This window comes from Camellia sinensis, chromosome 1 (genome assembly GCF_055761805.1).
Source record: "Camellia sinensis isolate YWXY chromosome 1, ASM5576180v1, whole genome shotgun sequence".
Lineage (NCBI taxonomy): Eukaryota > Viridiplantae > Streptophyta > Magnoliopsida > Ericales > Theaceae > Camellia > Camellia sinensis.
In genome coordinates, this window is record NC_138961.1 from 69,860,676 (window position 1) to 69,881,204 (window position 20,529).

Consider the following 20,529-nt stretch of genomic DNA (forward strand, 5'->3'; position numbering starts at 1 on the left):
AAGGATATAAAGGAGTCCTCAATGCATGCCTTGCATGCACATCTCCATAGCTGAGATCTCAGAGAGTCGGTCTTTGCAATCTAGACTTAGAGCACACCAACGATTGATGTGACCACGGGCTTATCCTTCCATTGCTTGGTACTGGTTAATTTCATCATGCTTACCATACGATGGGTGCTATAGAAATGATTAAGGAATTCATGTTCTATTTGCTCCCAACTATCGATTGACTCAACCTCCAAATCAATATACCAATCAAAGGCATTTCCTTTGAGTGACTGAACAAATTGTTTGACAAGTAGATCTCCGTCTGTCCCGGCATTGTTGCAAGTTTTGACAAAGTGAGCGACATGTTGTTTAGGATTACCTTTTCCATCGAACTGCTAGAACTTGGGAGGTTGGTAGGCATTCTGAGAATGTCTATCCTCTTTGTGTAAGGCTTGGAGTAATGAAAGTGCTTTGCGAGAGCCCACCGTATTGTGCTCGGATGGTATTTGCAATCATGTCTTGGAGTTATTGAATAGACAAAGAAGCAATGGATGTTGGTTGACTACTTGTGCCAATCACTTGCCACGCAACAGATGTATGGCAAGTTTCCTCACCAACAACTTGCTTGGACTTATACGCAGGGTTCACCTTCTCAACAAACGTGCCTTGTAGTGTCAAGCTAGGTTGATAAGAATTGTCTTGACTTGCTTCATCATCATTTCATGCTTCTAACTTGTTCATCAAGGTGGCAATCTAAAGATCTTTCTCTTCCACAATTTTGGTGAGCTTGTCAGTGGCACGGGCCATGGTCACCAATTGTTCTTCCACTGAAGTGGTGCCAGTGGTCATGACTTGCATAGCCACTGAGCGAGACAAATCTAAGTGATTCAATGAAATTAAACATTGAGGACTACTAGGAGATGATCCTAAGTGTGAGCCTCTTGTTGAGTTTGCATCCGAAGCTAAGGATGTTAGGTGTGGAGAGACACCTTCTGGTAGAGAATCCTTTGAGACAGAAGTGGACTTCTTCCATTCCCTCACTTCTTTTTGCTTAGCCCTAGACATGGATACTATGATAGATTTGTGAGACTTGCCATGCGCTTGCTTTGTTTCTTTGGCGGTCAGCATGACCCTGTGAGTGGCGAGAGCAATGGTTGCCTTGGTCTTGCTACGGGTGATCAGACTCGTAGAAGTGCTATTGTTGTTAGTCATGACAGCAGCATTCTTGCTGGCGTTCTTATTGATTGGAGCAATTTGAACTTTCTTTGAAGCCATTATGCTTGATCAAACAAGATTTCGGAAAGATGCTTTAGAAGAAAGAGATGAGAGGCAGAGAGGTCCCACTGGGCGTGCCAAAATTTGTAAACACAAATTTCATATCCTGTAATTAAGACGCGAAATAAATGTACAAATAAGTAATTTTATTGATTATAATAAATGGGTACAATCCTCTGTAGTTTGCTCTATTACAAAAGATTGGCTTCTTTGATTCGATCTCCGAAATGGGCGCAATTCAACGGCTGTAAAAGCTTGTTGTTTAACTAGACAAGTTGATGAATTTCTTCAAGTCTTCAAATGGAGAAACTTAGAGAAGAAAGGCTTGATCAAGGCTTGAATGGCTTGATCTCAAATGAGTCTTCAAATGATCGCCTTGAAAAGAGAGACCAAATTTGTGTTTGTAACTTGAAAGGATTGGCATAAGTTTGGAGTGCTTGATAATCCATTCATTTTGAGTTTGAGGAATTTTAGAGAGAATTTTAAGAAGAGAATTTAGCAGAGTCTCGAGATTGCTTAAGAGCTTGCAAGACCATTAGCCAAAGAAATGTGTCTCTCCCTCTATTGAGAGCCTCTATTTATAGGCTTAGGAAGGGAGGATTAATTTTGGAAACTTCAAAATTGACTCCAATTTCCAAGAAATAAGCAATTTACTTCTTGATTTACGGACATGATTTGCAATCAAATTTAAATTTAAATTTAAATTTAAATTATTCCACTAAATTTTGATAAAAATATCTTCATGGGCCCTATACTTTTGGGTTGACCCAATTGTCAAAATAATTTCTTTTGGTGTGACCCATAATTTAAAATGGGTTAAGATCCATAATTTTAGTAAGACCCATACCCATTCGAAAATTTTGACCAATCAAAGAAAATTTATTTTCCTTGATTAATTAGACAGTGATCAAGACACGTGAAAATTTAAGTGTCTACACTCTCCTCCATACCCGAAACCATATATATCTCCAAACCTTGATTTCGTTTATTTTATGTTTTTTTACCAAGAATCCATCCTTTGTCCTTTTATCAAAGTTGTTAATCTCGCCGTAAGCTACACATTGAATCGATTGGATCGTGTTATTTTCCTTGCTCACTCCTTGAGTCCTCATCTCTTCTCTCCTCTCACAACCTTGATGTAAAAATATTTTTACCAATGTATATCTGTATTTTGGTTTGAATATGTATTAATCTCATGATATGACGGTGCGATTTGGAATGGGTGATATATATACATACATATATATATATATATATATATATGTAAACACTAATGGTGATAGCAAGTTTTGTTCTAAGATTTGTGGGAGATTTAGTTATTTCTTAGTTAAAAATAATGTGTGCATCAATAATCTTGGAAAATTAAAGAATGGAAAGAAAACTCCTAAATTTCTTGTGAAATCTAAAATTGTTGTTCCTAGGTCTTACTGAGTAATAAGAAAGGAATTAATGGGTAAATCGGTTAATTGTTGAGATGAAATTTGATTTTGAATTGTTGCTTGTTGTGTGATATGGTTTACCCGCGCAGGGAAATTGACATGGCCACTTGCCCGATCGTGTGAGGACAACAACTGTGAGAATGTTTGAGGTGTCCATGTGCCCAATCGTGTGATAACGATAAATGTGGAAGGTTTGAGGTGCCCACTGCCCATCTGTGCCAGGACGAAGAAAAGTGGAGTTAAGTGAAATGATGTATATTGGGTTATGAGGTTGAGAAATTAATGTCCATATGTAAAGGAACATGGTTATGCATAATTTAAATCAAATGTTTATATACGTGGTTAAATATATTCTTTACTGGGTAATTGCTCATTCCTATCTAACAAATTTCAAGACTTGCTAAACCGCAACTAGCCCAATGAAGAAGAAACTGCCCAACTCTCTTGTTTAAAAATTCAATGATATTTTGAATTTGTATTGTAATTGTTGAACTTTTACTTAGTTTGGAGATCATGGCCCCCTTTTGTTCATTGAAGACCATGTATTTAATATTGTACATTGTGGGCATTTGTTAAACTTTTTCCATCTTCTTGAATTGTGAATGCTTGAATATGTATTTTGTAACCTTGAAATTATAGTTCAATGAGAAAGAGAAACTTTGGTATTTGTTGGGAATTTGAGTTGAATATTATATGTACATCTCTGCCGTATTGGATAGTTTATAGTTTCAGATTTTGGGGCATTACAACCTTGCAATAACTTGCGTAATCTATTTATTGTAATTTTAAATGACTCAATTCAATCTTAGAGGAACTTTCACTAACTACCTTAAATTAAAGAATGACTTGAATAGTTAGCCATAACAATAATTAACTGTGATTGTTAACAAGTGGTTCAGCCTAAGCTCTAATGCTCATTGATGGCCTTCTATCTAAAGACTGTTTACTAACTTCTGTGACTTGGGTGTCACACAGGTTAATTAAAGACTGTACAAGAAATTCAAATCAAATCTAAAACAGTTATGGCTCTGATACCAAAAAAGCCCCACGCTATATAATCTTTGTGATAGAAACAAGAAGAATCAGAATTAGAGTTATATTAGAACTAGGCTTTAACTTGCGTAATCTATTTATTGTAATTTGTACACAAACAAAAAAAAAATCCAAACTACTTGATGATGAGGGCATCTTCTCACAATCATAACATCGCGCTCTTACCAGTAAGGGGAACAACAAAATTTACAAGTAGGCTGTTATGGGGTTTAAAAAAAAAAACAATGATGTAAGAAACAAAATAATAAAAACAACAAAAATGATACCAATGAAATAGTTTAAAAAAAGACTCAATTCAAACTTTCAGATCATTTCTGTTAAACAATGCTTGGTTTTGTAAACATGAGGAAGAATTGTTCATCTTGTCAGATTATTTGCTTTCCAGACTACCCACTTTGTTGATGTAGAAGATGCTATTGAGAATATTTATTCTCTTATATAAAGTGAAATTTTGAATTAGATCAAAACTGTTTAAATTCTCTTCAAATATAAGTGGCTTCGAATAATTGCCATGATTATCACATTAAATACCAAACGATGTATATTATCGCATTACAGCAACAAACACAATCAATTTTTAATACCAGAAACTACAAAATGAGAATTCAAGAAGTGAATTAATTCATTGATTTAAAGTAAAAAACCACATTCAGATACAAGAGACAAACTCAATGTATTGGAAGGAATGAAACCAAAAATACATCAAAGAATCCTCAATCATGCCATTACCATCACAATGCTCGTCACCAACATCACATATCTTCTCAAAACTCTTATCTCCAAGATTGTACCGTAAAATCTTACCCGGTACATGCAACACCATAAATGAGTCCTCATCGTCTTTTTCCTCTCGTACAAGTGAAAGTATAGCAAACGAGTAATACATTGGATCCCACGAGAGCCTTTGCATCATCTGGGGAAACGCAGCTCCAACTGAACCAAGATCGACACAATACTTCACAAACCACCCAGAGTAATCTCTCTCCATCTCGTAAACATCAAATTGAATCCTTGGACCGTATATTATAACGAGATGCAAATGTTCATTCGACTCCCCGTAATACCTAAATGGCCTCCCTTTCCAATCCCCATGAGGAATTGGAGGCATTGGAATAGTTCCAATGCACTCCTCCTCCACGTTGAAATATAATGAGTCCCCCGATGTGCTGAACCAGTTAATCGCGCCATTCCAGTAGACCCCGCTAAGAAATTCAGAATTTTGATTAGCTGTGAAAGGTTCAGCACATGCCCTCCAAGACCCAGTCTCGGATGAGTAAATCTCAATCTGATAACAGTGCTTGTTTCGATCATAATCAACTGACAAAACTGAATCAACGTGATCAACGTGCCAAACGCAGACCACTTTGTAGTGAGGTGATCTTGACGGGTCAAACACTAAATTCAAACCTTTATGGCCATCACGGGGTTGAGGAAGCGACTTGAATTGCTTGGTGGTAGGATTGAGGATATGATAGCGAAATTGATAGTCGCCTCCTTCAAGGTTGGAATAGCTACAACAACATAATAATCCATGGCATGAGCTCAAAATCCCTTTACCTGATAGGCTTGGAATTGTTGTTAAAGGTGTCAAGTAGACATAATCATTGTCGTCGCTCAGGATTTCATTGTTTTGAAGAGGGATGAAATTGAGTTCTGCGTTGCGGCGTCTCATGGATGAGTAGAAGAATAGGCCGGAGACAGAGCTGGAGTTGGGATTCCGACAATGTGCGAAGTAGGGATTGGTGATGAGAGAGAGCCAGTGTTTGGATACAGACTTGAATCGCATGAGTGATTTTACTGGTAACTTTATCAGGATTTGGGTTAAGATGTCATCGTTGGCGGCAACTTTATCTATGGAGGATGAGTGCACAGACATGAGGGACTTGGGGGAATATGTTTCAATCTTGCTTCAACTCTCAGTATGTGGCTTGAATTATTTTTGATCAATCAGATTAAACCATTGTATATATATAGAACTTGGTTTTGTGAGTGCTGTGTATCTATGAGTGCTCTGTGTTTCAAACATTGTGCAGTACATTGTTGAATATTTTAAGACATTGACAATGATAGGTTGCTTGTTGAAATTGGCCTTTGACAAGGTCAGTGGTGTTCGCTCCACACTAATCAATTCAATTCTACAACAGGGTATACTTTTCCCAAGCTTCCACAGGAAATTTCTTCGTTCTCTGTTTGGCAAGCACGAAAAGCAGGGTATAACAGAAAGAGACTATAAGAAAACATTAGAGCACAATTCTTAATGGCTAAGTATCAGGAAATGAATTGGTATTGGTCGCGTGAAGTGATATCAGGAATATTGAGGCTTTGTTTGACGTGCTATGTTTGGGTTAAAATAGACACAAAACAAAATAAGTTTTTACTTCAATAAAATAAAACATCACGTCCAAACTATAATAATTTTATTTTTTTTTTTACAAAAGTCAAAAAAGGCAAAAAGTTTATCACAAATGAGATTTTTTATCCACAGGCTAAAATAGTCAAAAAAAATTAAAAAGTTAAAAAGTCAACCTACATCCCAAATGAAAGTTAAGTGCTACAGTTGTAATTTTTTTAATCGAACCAATTCTTTTGATTGTGAACTGATTGTATCCATTGAGAATAATCAACTACGCGATATGCGTCCAAAATTAGTCTAGTAGAAATGATTTTCATTCCAACTAATATATGGTATATGTCCATATCAAAAGAGCAAATATTATGTAGACAAAATCAACAAATACCAAATTCTCCTAATATGATGTTCAAGACTTATGCTAAAATACAAAAACTAAAACATAAAAAGTGTAATGATAGATTGAGATTATTCAAAATGTGGATCCCTCTGTAACTGGGTTTAATCCCAACCGAGATAGTGGACCAGAAAATTCATCCCAAAAAACACTTAAATAATGAAACTAGAATAATGAAGTAAAACCAACCAGAGTGGTACAAACAACATAAATTGGGAGGATAAGAATTTAGTGCATTATCTTTGTATCTTCCCCTGCCAAAGTAACGTCATGTGGTGTCTCAAGAGTATCAAATAATTGATCAAACACAAGATGTAATTTTCAAAAGTTCTAGAAGTTTTGGCTTTTATAAAAAATAAAAATAATAATAAAAAATAAAAAATAATAATTTAAAATTAATATTTAAGCAGCATTTAAAAAAAAAAATTGTTGATGGATAAGTCAATTATAACTTTTTTAATTTTTTTTTTTTACATTTTTAAAAAATATAACTTTTAAAGCAGATTCCCAACAGTATGCTTTTAGGTGTGATTGATCATGGACTATGATCCTTTGCAATGATTTTTTTTTTTTCGGTACATCAGAAAAAACAATGATTTTTTTTTTTTTTTTTTTTTTTTGGGGGGGGGACTCTTATCATCTTGAACACAACCTACTTCTCCTATTTTCATCTTCCCTCCGATTGAGTAGAGGATGGCATAGAGCAGATCAGGGATTCGAGTTAAAATTTCTTATCTCAAATCCATTTCAAAAAATCTCAATCCAATTCGATTCCATAGAGTTAATATTTATCCAAAGTTCTAAAAATATCAAATTGTGCAGACCACAAGACGCATGGCCAATTTGAATACCATCAATAGAAATAATTAAAGTATAAACTATATTTATTATTATTATTATTATTATTATTATTATTTGAACAAATACAAATTGTAATTTACGATCCATGTTTTGTCTCAACAATATCAAACACAACAAAATAGACTCAATAAATGGAAAACAAATGAACCATCCACCAAAACTCACAGGTCAACCTGGAGCTGAAGCGGCAAAATCACACAGCTTCTTCAATCTCTTATCCTCAAAACTGTACCGCATCGCCTTACAATTACAACGAATGACGACTCCCATCTGTTGTTTCTCCCCGTACAAAAGAAAGTATAACAAAGATGTAGAAATTCAAGTGCTTTGGAATTATTCTGTTCGGATCATCTCTGGAAATTCATCAACAACCAAACCAAGGTCGATTCGATACTTCACAAACCACTTGGAACGGTCTCTCTCCGATTCATAGACGTTGAACTGCGTGCTTGGAGGATGATACATCTCGATAAGATGCAAATGGTCCTGACTCCCCGAAATAGTTAAAGCACCTCCGATCCCAGCCTGATGGAAGTGCAGGCATCGACATTGTTTGCAGACACTCTTTAAGGTGGCAAACTATTTATTTTTTATTTATAAATATATAAATGAGTATTGTACTCAGTGACTTAAAAAATAAATAAATCAGATCAACCAAATAGAATTTGTAACTTAAAAAATAAATGAATCAGATTATCAAAGTCGAACTTGTGGTGTATGTACGAGTCTAAAAAGCACACTGTGAGGCAAATAAATTGCAACTCAAAATATAACTATAAATTCTAAGAAAACTAGAGTTGCACAGTCCAACAAAAACTGTGTTTGTAACTCTCAATCCATTTGGAAATTGGATATGAAAAAGAGAGGAACGGATAGAATTCAAAGGAACTAATTGGAATTTGTAGAAAAAGGAAGAAAGATAGAAATTAGAGCTTAGAGATAATCGAGGTGTTCACAAAAATGGGTAGAACCGGTAAATCGATCCAATTTATAGTCTAAATTTTCAGTTTGGTATTGTTTTTATATTAGTTTGGTTTGGTCTGATTTTTATATTAATTTGGTTTTGCTTTCGAAAATGGTAGAACCATTCAAATTAGTCTGATTTCCGGTTCTAAGATTTTTTTTTTGTTATGGTTCTGAACTGAACTATAATATATCTATGTAAAAATAAAAATATAGAAGGTATTCTTAAGATTTGGACACCAACCTTGTTTTTCAAATTAACAGTCTCTATGGTTATAGTTTTTTGAATTTTTTACAAAATATTCTTGAAACATGCAACTGTGTAGATCAAAATTGTTTAAATTCCCTTCAAAAATATAAGTGGCTTCAAATAACTGACATAATCACCACATTAAATACCAAAGGTTGTATCATTTATGTATATGTATATATATATATATTATCATATCACATCAACAAACACAATCAATTTTCAATACCTGAAACTACAAAAGGAGAATTCAAGAACTGAATTAATTCACTGATTTAAAGCAATTCAAGAACTGAATTAATTCACTGATTTAAAGCAACAAACCACATTCATATACAAGAGACAGACTCAATGTATTGGAAGGAATGAAACCAGAAATACATAAAAGAATCCTCAATCATGCCACTACCATCGCAATGCTCTGCACCAACATCACATATTTTCTCGAAACTCTTATCACCAAGATTGTACCGTAAAATCTTACCCGGTATGTGCAGCACCATAAACGAGTCATCATCTTTTTTCTCTCGTACAAGCGAAAGTATAGCGAACGAGTAATACATTGGGTTCCACGAGAGCCTCTGCATCATCTGGGGAAACGCAGCTCCAACTGAACCAAGATCGACATGGTACTTCACAAAACAGCCTGAGTAATCTCTTTCTATCTCATGAACATCGAATTGAATCCTTGGATTGTATATCTCAACAAAATGCAAATGATCGTTCGACTCCCCGTAATACCTAAATGGCCTCACCTTCCAATCCCCATGAGGAATCGGAGGCATTGGAATAGTTCTAACACGCTCATCCTCCATGTTGAAATACAATGAGTCCCCAAATGTGTTGAACCAGTTAATCGCACCGTTCCAATAGACCCCGCTATGAAATTGGGAATTTCGATTAGCGGTGAAAGGTTCGGCACAAGCCCTCCAAGAACCGGTCTCAGATGAGTAAATCTCAATTTGATAATAAAGCTTGTTCTGATCAGAGTTAACCGACAAAACTAAATCATCACAATCAACACGCCAAACGCAGACAACTTTGTAGTGAGGTGATCTTGACGGGTCAAAAACTAAATTCAAACCCTTATGGCCATCACGGGGTTGAGGAAGAGACTTGAATTGCTTGGTGGTGGGATTGAGGATATGATAGCGCAATCGATAGTCGCCTTCAAGGTTGGAATAGCTAGAACAACATAAAAATCCATGGCATGAGCTAAAAATTTCTTTACCTGATAGACTTGGAATCGTCGTGAGAGGTCCTAAGTAAGCATCATCACCGTCGTCGCTTGGATTTTCATTGTTTTGAAGAGGGATGAAATTGAGTTCTGGGTTACGACGTCTCTTGGACGAGTACAAGAATAGGCCGGAGACAAAGCTGGAGTTGGGATTCCGGCAACGTGCGAAATGGGGATTGACGATGAGAGAGAGCCAGTGTTTGGATACGGACTTGAATCGCAGGAGTGATTTTACTGGTAACTTTATGAGAATTTGGGTTAAGATGTCATCGTTGGCGGCAACTTTATCTATAGGGGATGAGTGCACAGACATGAGGGACTTGGGAGAGTATGTTTCAATCTTGCTTCAACTCTCAGTATGTGGCTTGAATTATTTTTTATAATATTGCTTCAACTCTCACTATGTGGCTTGAATTATTTTTTATCTATCAGATTAAGCTATTGTATATAGAACTTGGTTTTGCGAGTGTGTTTTGATGAGTGCTCTCTGTTTCAAACATTGCGCGTACATTGTTGAATATTTGAGACATTGGTTGCTTGTTGAAATTGGAAAAACAATAATGATTCATCCTACTAATTTGAGAGTATCAATGGATCACTAAGAGCATCTCCAAGTCTGAACCAAAGTTTTCATTAAATCTGAGTAAAAAAATGACTTTTTCCTCAATCTGATACCGAGTGCTCCAACGGTTGATTTTAATCAAATTTTCATCAAATCTGTGCGGGGATAACCGGTTGGTCGACTAGTTAAGCTAAAAAAAAAAATTTATTTATTTATTTTTTTTTTTTTTTTCAACTATTTGACCTTTTTTTTGGAACTGTTTGAACCTTTTGGTGGTCAACCAGTTAATCAATCGGCTGGTCGACCCGTTGGTCTCCTCCAACGGTCATGCACAGTGTTTTGATGAAATGCGGAACCTGTCTTCATTTTGGTGAAACGTTTGGTGAAATCTCGATTTGATATCAATTTGGTGAAACCATTAGAGCATGAAAAATATACTTTTTTCACCAAATTTTAAATTTGATGCCAGATTTGGTTCAGGGTTGGAGATGGTCTAATGAAGTGAAAATTCAAAAAAAAAAAAAAAAAAACACAAGAGCAAAACATCTCATCATGTGGGACCCACACCACTTCTATTAGTGTTCCTCTTTTTAGTGGTCTGACTTATTTTTGTTGGAAAAATGCTTTGGAGCACTAATGATGTGGCAGTGGGCCCTGCCCACTTTCTATGCCTTGTTTTTTTTTTTTTTTTTTTGTTTTTTTTTTGTCATTCCCAATGCATTAGTATTATTAGGTCATGTTTGATTCACAAAACTAATACTGAAGTATTAATAATCTTATTAAATTAGTGTGGTATTCGCTATCCAATTTGACTAATATCCATTGGATTAATAATCTCACCCCTACCCCATTACTAATAATCCTACAAATTTGTTGAATTAATTATCCATTAGATTAATAATCCTAAACCAAAATGTTAAAACAAACATAGAATAATTGGGCCCACAGATTAATAATCTTAATCCCATGCTCTAATCTATCCAATCAAACATACCCTTAATAATGTATTTTTTTAGTAGGCTAAATCATTACTGATTAATAATCTTAATCTCATACTCTAATCTACCCGATCAAACAAGGCCAGTGGTGTTTGTTCCACACAAGTCAATTCAATTCTACATCAGGGTACACTTTTCCCAACCTTCCTCAGGAAATTTCCACTGGCGAGCACGAAAAGGAGGGTATAACGGAAAATATGAGGGAACATTAAAGCAGAATTCTTTATGGCTAAAGTTTCGGCAAATGAATTGGCATCGGTAATATGGAGGGGTCAACCAGCTAAAAAATGGTGAAAAATTAATTTTTAATTTATTTTGAATTATATCATCTCTTAAATAAAAAATTTTAAAAAATCAAAAAAATTAGCTTTCAACTGTCTTTCAAATCACCTCTAAGTGATATTGTTGTAAAAAAATTTTAAAGAGTAATGTTAGATACCTAAAAATTCTACCAAAATTTATACTAAATGTCTCACATAGATGTGGGATCCACACCATGTGGGTCACATAGATGTGGGATCCACACCATGTGGGTTCCATACCCATGTAAGACATTTGATAGAAATTTTGAATTTTTTTTTTTAGATCTCTAGCATTTTTTATTTTTAAATCAATAATCCCAAAAAAAAAAAAAAACAAGTATAATTTCAATTAAACGAATCCTATCGATAAGGGTGTAAAAATGGCCCGTGGGCAGTCCGAAGCCCGCGTGAGGCTCGAGGTGCACTCGACCTGTTTTGGGCCGATTAGGCCCGGGCCCAAGCCCAATCCAGTACCTTGAGTCTGGGCCTGGGCATTTCATTTGAAGCCTGGCCCGGCCCAGCCCATCCTACCCGGCCCTTTCTCTACCAATGGTCAAATTTAAAAAAATAAAAAAAAAAAACAACTTGCAACGGTTAAATAATTAAAAAAATACAAATAAATAAAAAATATGAACAAATAAAATAAATAAAAGATTGATCTTGCAAAAATAAAAATGAAAAAACAAAAACAAAAACAAAATAACATAACAGTAAAAGTCATTTCCTTTTAAAATATATATAATAATTCTAGACCCTCTCTCCTCCCCGCCCAACCTACCCCTGCATCATCACATCATCACATGACCCCCTTTTCACTTTGCTTGCAAATTTGAAATCACGATTGAATGAAAAAAATAAATAAAATTCAAACGGTTTGCTACTTGCAGCCTGCCCCATCCCACCCCCTACTAGCCTACTTTGTTGCATCTCAATCACTCAACTCACTCTTCATTCATTGAATGAAAGAGAAAAAAAATTAAAAATTCAAACGGTCATAAATTAGTAGAGATGGTCATAAAAAAATTCAAATGGTAATGTATATATATTTATAAATTTACTTTACTCTTTCAAACTACTATAAATATCCTTCATTTTTCCAAAATAAATCTTACAAATAATATTCTCTCTCTCTCTCTCTCTCTCTCTCTCTCTCAATCTCTCTCAACTCTCAATTAATTTTGAAGTGTCATCCCTAAGTGACAATTGCAATTATGCAACAAGAAACTTTTATCAGAAGAAGCTAATTTCTATATCGCATTCGCCAGTTGATAACATTAATTAGTTTAATTAAATTTATTAGTTACTCATTTTTTTCATTAATTATTTGTGCACATATTAATTATTATTTTTTACTCATTGTATTCACACATTATTTAAATTAACTGTTAATTCTTATATATTATTTTACTTACATTACTATAGATCATAATATTCCTAATATTTATGTCGATCTTGATACATATACTACACAATATGAATTTGTTGATTCTCCTTCTGATATCCCTCTTCCAACAGATGGATCAACATATAGGAGCAGAACTAGTATTGTTTAGGAACATTTTGAAAAAATATTTATAAATAATCCTAATGGTACAATTACATTTAAAGCAAAATGTAAATATTGTGCACATTTACTTAATGCTGCATCTATAGGGAGTACTAGTCATCTAAAAATGCATGCTAACATACATTTACAAAGTTAACAACATGATATTCTAAGTCAAATGCAATTAGCGGTTTCATTAACAGGTAATTTGCAAACATTTTCATATGATCCTTTACGTGCACAAAATTCTGTAGTTGATTATATTATTAAAAAAGAACAACCTCTTACTAGTTGTGAATGTCCCGATTTTACCGAAATGATTTACGAAAGTTTTGCACCGCAATATCAAAGTTTTTTAAGAAATACTACTAGAAACAAGATTTTAAAGAAATATGAAGATGTTAAAAGTAAATTATTTGACATCTTTAAAATTTTCAATGGAAGAGTTTGTTTAACATATGATCTGTAGTCAAATAGTGGTTTTGAATATCAATGTATCACTACACATTTTATTGATAATGATTGGAAATTAAATAAAAGAATTATTTCATTTAAATTAGTTGAACTTCCATACACTAAACATTCGCTTGGTGTAGAAATAAGAAATATATTATATGAGTGGGTTTTGCAAAATAAAATATTTATAATTAGTTTAGATAATGCAGCATATTATAATCAAATTGTAACCCATTTAAAATCAACTTTACAATTACTTGTTGATGGTGATTTATTTTATGTTCGTTGTTGTGCCTATATTTTAAATTTGATTGTTAAAGAAGCTATGCATGTATACGAGACTTCCATACTTGTAATAAAAAATGCAGTTGTTACTATTATGTCTTTTGCTAATCGAATTTCGGAATATAGAAAAATTTGTCAACGAGAAAACATGCCATCTAAAAATTAATTTTAGGTGTTGATAGTAGGTGGAATTAAACATGCCATCTAAGAAGAGCAATAGATTTATTTTTTGCAACAACATCAATAGGAAGTGTACTGACTCCCACAGAACTTAATTGGCGCCAAGTAGCCTTGTATAAAGATTTTTAAAAGTTTTTGATACTTCAACAAAATTATTTTCTTATATATATATATATTCCTACTTCACCATTTGTTTTACATATGCTATCAAAAATAATTAAAGTTTTCGTAAAATATATGGGTAATGAATATTATGTAGCCATTTATTTGATAAATATTTTGATCATTTGCCTCATCTTTTAGGTTTAGCCATAATAATTGATCCTAGGTGTAAAGAAATTGGTTAACAAGAATTTTTAGAACATATTTTCGTTGATCAAACACAGTTTGCCCCTATTATGCAAACATACAACAGATTATTTGAAGAATACAGGGCAACTACATCTGTAAATACACCTACACACACTACACTAGTAGTCTCATCTCAAGGCGGGAGATTAAGTGTTTTTTCAGCAATAAAAAGTAGAAGAATATCTCAACATATAAGTGTAAGCAGTTCTGAACAACAACGTTATTTGAAAAGCCCGTCAGTGGATGATTCTGATGATTTTGATATTTGGGAATGGTGGAAACAAAATAAAACTATGTGGCTTGTGCTTTCACAGATGACTTTTGATATACTAGCCGTTCCTATTTCTACAGTTCCATCGAAAATAGCTTTTAGTGCAGGTAGACGGGTGCTGAGCGATTACCGGAGTAAGCTTTCACCCCAAATGATTGAGACATTGATGATATCTAGAGATCATATGCATGTGCTTACAAGAAGACAAAATTATAGTGAAAATGAGCGAATTCAAAATGATTTGGATGATATATCCTCAGGCAACCCGACTAAAATGTCTGTCTCCTCTGATGATTGATCAACAAATTATTTTTTACTATTTTATTTAATTTCGTGTTTTTTTTTTTTTTTGGTATTAGATTATTGAGGTGGAGTATAATGCAAATGATTGGTAGGCTAATAGGTGCCAACCTAATTGGGATATACTTGACTTATTTACACCTATTTTATTTAATAATTTAAATTTTTAATCTATTTTATTTCATTTTGAAATAAAAATTATTCATTCAATAAATATTATATAATTAATTTAATATTGTAATATTGAAAGTTTCATTTTCATATATAAAAATTACATAATTGCATACTTTTTTAGTTATAAGTTCATAATTAAAAAAAATAAGTCATACATAATTAAATTTAAATACCACCATGAAATATAATCAAAAAAACATCTCATTAATCTTAACTAAAATACTCTAGTACAATTTTTCTTTTATTTTTTTTTATTTCTAATAAATAATCTACATAGATAATGTATTTATCGTTTATTTTTCCAAAAAAAAAAAAAAAAGACCTGCCTAGGCCCAGCCTGCGCCCTAAGACCAGGCCTGACCTTATTATGAGTGGGCTTGGGCCTGGGCCCCACTTTTTAGCCCATGGGAAGGCCCGGCCTGGCCCGCTAAAAAAGGGAGCCCGCGAAGCCCGAATGGGCCAGGCTGAGCCATTGTTACATCCTTGCCTATCGATTGTGAACTAATTGTATCCGTGGAGAATAATTGAATATGAGCCGATACATGTCAAGAATTGGTCAATACAAATAATTTTTTTCTCACCAATAAATGATATATATGTCCATATTGAAAGAGCAAAGATTATAATTCTATAGACTAAACGTTAATCTAGAGTCCTAAAAATATCAAGCTATGTCACATGGCCTATTTGAATACCACCAATAGAAATAATTAAATTTTATTTAATTATAAACTGTAATTTATCATTACAGTGTTATTATTATTTGAACAAATAAAAATTGTAATTTACAATCCATCTTTTTGTCTCAATAATATCAAACGCAAGAATGAGACTCAATAAATGGAAAACAAATGGACCTTCCACCAAAACTCACAGGTCGTCAACCTGGAGCTGAAGCATCAAAATCACACAGCTTCTTCAAACTCTTATCCTCAAAACTGTACTGCAGTGCAGAAATGTGAATCGCCTGTATTGTTGAAAGGATTGGATGATTTTGAAGAAAAGTACTTATGCAAATTTACTTTGGTTACAAATCGTCACATTATACTTATATAGTATGAGTTGAAACATTCATAATCATAGCTATTTATAAGTTATTGTTTAGAATCATGTTGGGATCCCTACTGAACTTTATGTTCATCCCATGTTGCTAATCCATTTCAGGTGAATGTCAAGAAGTAGTTCAAGATCAAGGATCTTTTTTATCTAGTGGCCACGGGGCTTTTTATTTGTTAGCGGAACACCATTGTTGCAAAAAGGGTTGAACCCTTTCCCTTTTATGTAATAATATAAGCCTATGAGCAATTTATTTAATTATATCACATGGTGCATCAATTATGTATTCGAATGAGATAATCTTCTTTTATTTTTATTTTTTTGTTAGTGTATAGAACTTTCGCTCGTTATCTTTGAAATTGTATTATAATAATGGTTTTGGTAATATCATCCATGAGGAGAAAAGTGGGGTGTTACAGTCTGACTTGGAATGTGTGACACACACACATATATATATATATATATATAAAGTAATGGTGATAACAAGTTTTGTTCTAAGTTTTGTGGGAGATTTGGTTATTTCTTAGTTAAAAATAATGCGTCCATCAAAAATTTTGGAAAATTAAAGAATGGAAAGAAAAGCTCTAAATTTCTTTTGAAATTTAAAATTGTTGTTCCTAGGTCTTAGTGAGTAATGTGAGAGGAATTAATGGGTAAACTAGTTACTGTTGAGATCCCTTGGGTTGAGATGAAATTTGATTTTTGAATTGTTGCTCGTTATATGATATGGTTTACCTGTGCAGGAAAATTGAGATGCCCACTTGCCCAGTCGTGTGGGGACAACAAATGTGAGAATGTTTGAGATATCCACATGCCCAATAATGTGAAGACGATAAATATGGAAGGTTTGAGGTGCCCACTGTCCATTTGTGTGAGGACGAAGAAATGTGGAGTTCAATGGAATGATGTGTATTGGGTTATGAGGTTGAGAAATTAATGTCCACAAGTTAAGGAACATAGTTATGCATAATTTAAATAAAATGTTTATATACATGGTTAAATATATTCTTTGCTGGGTAATTGTTCATTCCTATCTAACAAATTTCAGGACTTGGTGAATCGCAACCAGCCCAATGAAGAAGAAGCTGCCCAACTCACTTGTTTAAAAAGGTAATGATATTTTGAATTTGTAATGTAATTGTTGAACTTTTACTTAGTTTGGAGATCATGGGCCCCCTTTTGTTCATTGAAGACTATGTATTTAATATTGTACATTGTGGGGCATCTGTTAAACTTTCTCTATCTTCTTGAATTGCAAATGCTTGAATATGTATTTTGTAACCTTAAAATTAAAGTTCAATAAGAAAGTGAAACTTTGAGATTTGTTGTGAATTTGAGTTGAATATTATATGTACATTTTTTCCATATTGGATAGTTTATAATTTCAGAATTTGGGGCATTACAGCTTTGCAATAACTTGCAAAATGTATTTATTGTAATTTTAAATGACTTAGTTCAATCTTAGAGGAACTTTCACTAACAACCTTAAATTAGAGAATGACTTGAACATTTAGCCATAGCAATAATTAACTATGATGGTTAACAGGTGGTTCAGCCTAAGTTCTAATGCTCATTGATGGCCTTCTATCTAAAAACCGTTTACTGACTTCTGCAACTTGGGTGTCACACAGGTTAATTAAAGACTATAGAAGAAATTCAAATCAAATCTAAAACAATTATGGCTCTGATACCAAACGGGTCCCACGCTATATAATCTTTGTGATAGAAATAAGAAGAATCATAATCAGAGTTATATTCAAACTAGGCTTTAACTTGCGTAATCTATTTATCGTAATTTGTAAACAAAAAAAAAAACAAAAACAAAAACAAAAAAACATCCGAACTACTTAATGATAAGGGCATCTTCTCACAATCATAAGATTGCTTTTACCAATAAAGGGAACAACAAATTTTACAAGTAGGGTGTTATGGAGTTTAAGAAAACAAAAAAAAAAAAAACAAAACAAAACCAAAAACAAAAACAAAAACCAAAAAAATAAAATAAAATAAAAGATGTAAGAAACAAAATAATAAAAACAACAAAAATGACACCCATGGAATAGTCTAAAAAAAAGACTCAACTCAAACTTTCAAATCATTTCTATTAAATAATGCTAGGTTTTGTAAACATGAGCCAGAATTGTTCATCTTGTTTGATTATGTGCTTTCCAGACTACTCATTTTGTTGATGTATAAAGTGAATTTTTGAATTAGTGTGAATGGTCACAAAATGTTTTTTTTTTACAAGATATTATCTGAATATGTTTAGATCAAAACTGCCATGAATGTCACATTAAATACCAAACGGTGTATACTATCACATTACAGCAACAAACATAATCAATTTTTAATAGCTGAAACTACAAAATGAGAATTCAAGAAGTGAATTAATTCATTGATTTAAAGTAAAAAACCACATTTAGATACCATTGAAAACTCAATGTAATGGAAGGAATGAAACCAGAAATACATTAAAGAATACTCAATCATGCCTTTACCATCACAATGCTCATCACCAACATCACATATCTTCTCATAACTCTTATCTCCAAGATTGTACCGTAAAATCTTACCCAGTACATGCAACACCATAAATGAGTCCTCATCGTCTTTTTCCTCTCGGACAAGTGAAAGTATAGAAAATGAGTAATACATTGGGTCCCACAAAAGCCTTTGCATCATCTGGGAAAACACAGCTCCAACCAGGGACGGATCCAGGATTATGTCTTTGGGGGCTACTCTATAGTTTAAAAAATTGGGGGGCCACTCTATATAATTTTGAAATTATCTACAAAAAATTTCGGGGTGCGAACTCCTATAATTTTAAGTTATTTTAAAATTTTTAATATAATATATGATATTTTTCAAATTTTGGGGGGTGCGGCCGCCCCCTAGCCCCCCCTAGATCCATCATTGGCTCCAACTGAATCAAGATCGACACAGTACTTCACAAACTACCTAGATTAATCTCTCTCCATCTCGTAAACATCAAATTGAATCCTCGGACCGTATATTATAACGAGATGCAAATGTTCGTTCGACTCCCCATAATACCTAAATGGCCTCCTTTTCCAATCCTCATGAGGAATTGGAGGCATTGGAATAGTTCTAATGCACGTTGAAATACAATGATTCCCCTGATGTGTTGAACCAGTTAATCGTGCCATTCCAGTAGACCCCGCCAAGAAATTCAGAATTTTGATCAGCTATGAAAGATGCCCTCCAAGACCCGGTCTCGGATGAGTAAATCTCAATCTGATAACAGAGTTTGTTTCGATCATAATCAATTGACAAAACTGAATCAACGTGATCAAAATGCGAAATGCAGACGACTTTGTAGTGAGGTGATCTTGACGGGTCAAACACTAAATTCAAACCTTTATGGCTATCACGGGTGTAAACACAAATTTCGTACCCTGCAATTAAGACATGGAATAAATGCACAAATAATTAATTTTATTTGGTTATAATAAATGGGTGCAATCCTCTGTAGTTTGTTCTATTACAAAAGAGTGGATCCTCTAATTCGATCTCCGAAATGGGCATAATTCAATGGCTGTAAAAGTTTGTTGTTGAACTAGACAAGTTGATGAATTTCTTCAAGTCTTCGAATGAAGAAACTTGGAGAAGAAAGGCTTGATCGAGGGCTTGAGCGGCTTGATCTTGAACGAGTCTTGAAATGATCTCTTTGAAAAGAGAGACCAAATTTGTATTTGTAACTTGAAAGGAATGGCACAAGTTTGGAGTGCTTGATAATCCTTTCTTTCAAGTTTGAAGAACTTTAGAGAAAATTTTAAGAAGAGAATTTGGGAATCTTCAGATCGCTTAGGAGCTTGCATGACCTTGTGCCAAAAAATGTCCCCATCCTCATGGTGAGAGCCTCTATTTACAGGCTTAGGAGAGAATGATCAATTTTGGAAAAATCCAAAATTGATTTTAATTTCCAAGAAAATAGCAATTTATTCCTTATTTTATGAACGTGATTTGCATTTAAATTTAAATTTGAATTTGAATTTGAATTATTCCACTAAATTTTGAAAAAATATTTTCATGGCCCCCACACATTTGGGTTGACCCAATTGTCAAAATAGATTCACTTTTCTTTTGGTGTGACCCATAATTTAAAATGGGTTAAGATGCATAATTTTAGTAGGACCTACATCCATTTGAAAATTTTGACCATCTTAATTTTGATTAATCAAAGAAAATTTATTTGTCATGATTAATCAGACGGT

At 33.6% G+C, this 20,529-nt stretch overlaps 2 protein-coding genes across 2 annotated transcripts; both read right to left on the reverse strand.

Annotated features, from left to right (window-relative positions):
* Positions 1-4,404: 4,404 nt before the first annotated feature.
* On the reverse strand, positions 4,405-5,541 carry LOC114321029 (F-box protein At5g07610). Its single transcript, XM_028268155.2, has one exon. The coding sequence runs from the start codon at positions 5,539-5,541 to the stop codon at positions 4,405-4,407; it is 1,137 nt and encodes a 378-aa protein (XP_028123956.2).
* A 2,155-nt stretch (positions 5,542-7,696) lies between these two features.
* On the reverse strand, positions 7,697-10,126 carry LOC114308924 (F-box protein At5g07610). The gene is made up of 3 exons (XM_082891362.1): positions 8,921-10,126; positions 8,806-8,811; positions 7,697-7,888 (listed from the first exon to the last, which is right to left on the reverse strand). Exons 1-3 carry the CDS (start codon positions 10,124-10,126, stop codon positions 7,697-7,699), a joined length of 1,404 nt encoding a protein of 467 aa, XP_082747488.1.
* Positions 10,127-20,529: the final 10,403 nt, after the last annotated feature.